Below are 1095 nucleotides of genomic sequence, written 5' to 3' on the forward strand. Positions count from 1 at the left end.
AGGGAGTGCCGGGGAGGCCGGCACCATGCGGCGGCCGTGGGGCGCGCTGCTGCTCGGCGCCCTGCTCTGCGCTCACGGTAAGCGGCGCCGCCCTCCAGCCCGGCCCGCGGGGAAAGTTTGTCCCAGGACCCCGACTCCTTGCCCCGGAGCGGGACGGCGCGGGCTGGGGCCTGGGACCCTCGCGCGCGTGCCTAGCGGGAGCCCCGGGATTGCGCTCGGGAGGGGACCCGGAGGAGCTCCCCCAGAACCCCCAGGGCGAGAGAGGACTGAGGTAGAGGCGCAGCCCTGGACTCCGGTCCCGCCTGAGATCTTTAAAGAGCTGCAGTCTTCTTCCTTTCGGGCTGAAGACAGGGTCTCTGTGTCCTTGGTGCGTTACATGTGTGCAAAGAAAGAGTGGCGGGGAGAGTGGTCGCCAAGCCGTGCACTGCAAGCAGCCCTCCTTCCCAGGGCGGGGGTCTCGCATGGGCTGCACCGGGGGCCCCCGCGGAGTCCGAGGTCCTGAGCGCCGGCGATGCCTCCACGCGAGGATCGCAGCCTTCGCTCCAGCCCAGCCTCTCGCCCGGGGGCTCCGGGCTCCGCTCGCTCGCAGCATCTCCCCTTAGTGGTGTTTTGGGTTCCCTCTCCTGGCTGCGGCCAATCAGCTTCCTGCCCCGGATCCTCCCCAGGAGAGGGGTGGGGGACCGGGCTGGAGAAGGGGCTGAGGAAGAAGCTTGGGAAGAAACTGCTGGAAGGCGCCCTCGAGCCGGTGCTGGCTGGGGCAGGGGGCCTGGCGCGGACGTCGCTGGACTCCTCCAGAAGCTTCCCTGCCTCGGCCTCGGGGTCGCTGGGCGCATGGCAGCCGGACTCGCGGTTTCATCTGCTCCTTATTAATAACGCGTTCGGTGCCCGAACGCCGGTGCTGTGGCCATCAGGGCTCCGGCGGCGGAAGCTGTTTCTCCGCTTACCACCGTAGGTGCACCCCGCGATGGAGCAGCTGCCTCTTATAAGTTAGAACTTTGATCTTTGAACCCCAACCCTATTCACCCAGCGCTATTCAGCCCGGGGGCGGGGTGTGTGTGTGTGTGTGTGTGTGTGTGTGTGTGTGTGTGTGTGTGT

The 1095-nt window shown here is 67.4% G+C and overlaps 1 protein-coding gene across 1 annotated transcript in view; it reads left to right on the top strand.

Annotated features, from left to right (window-relative positions):
- The window catches only part of Lrp4 (low density lipoprotein receptor-related protein 4), a gene marked incomplete at its 5' end in the record, with an annotated part of 46890 nt that continues 45795 nt past the window's right edge, over window positions 1–1095 (top strand). Inside the window, 1 exon segment of the mRNA XM_013513935.1 lies at window positions 1–77. Coding sequence (XP_013369389.1) covers window positions 26–77 — 52 coding nt within the window.

Source organism: Chinchilla lanigera, unplaced genomic scaffold (assembly GCF_000276665.1).
Source record: "Chinchilla lanigera isolate Chin_1 unplaced genomic scaffold, ChiLan1.0 scaffold00021, whole genome shotgun sequence".
NCBI lineage: Eukaryota > Metazoa > Chordata > Mammalia > Rodentia > Chinchillidae > Chinchilla > Chinchilla lanigera.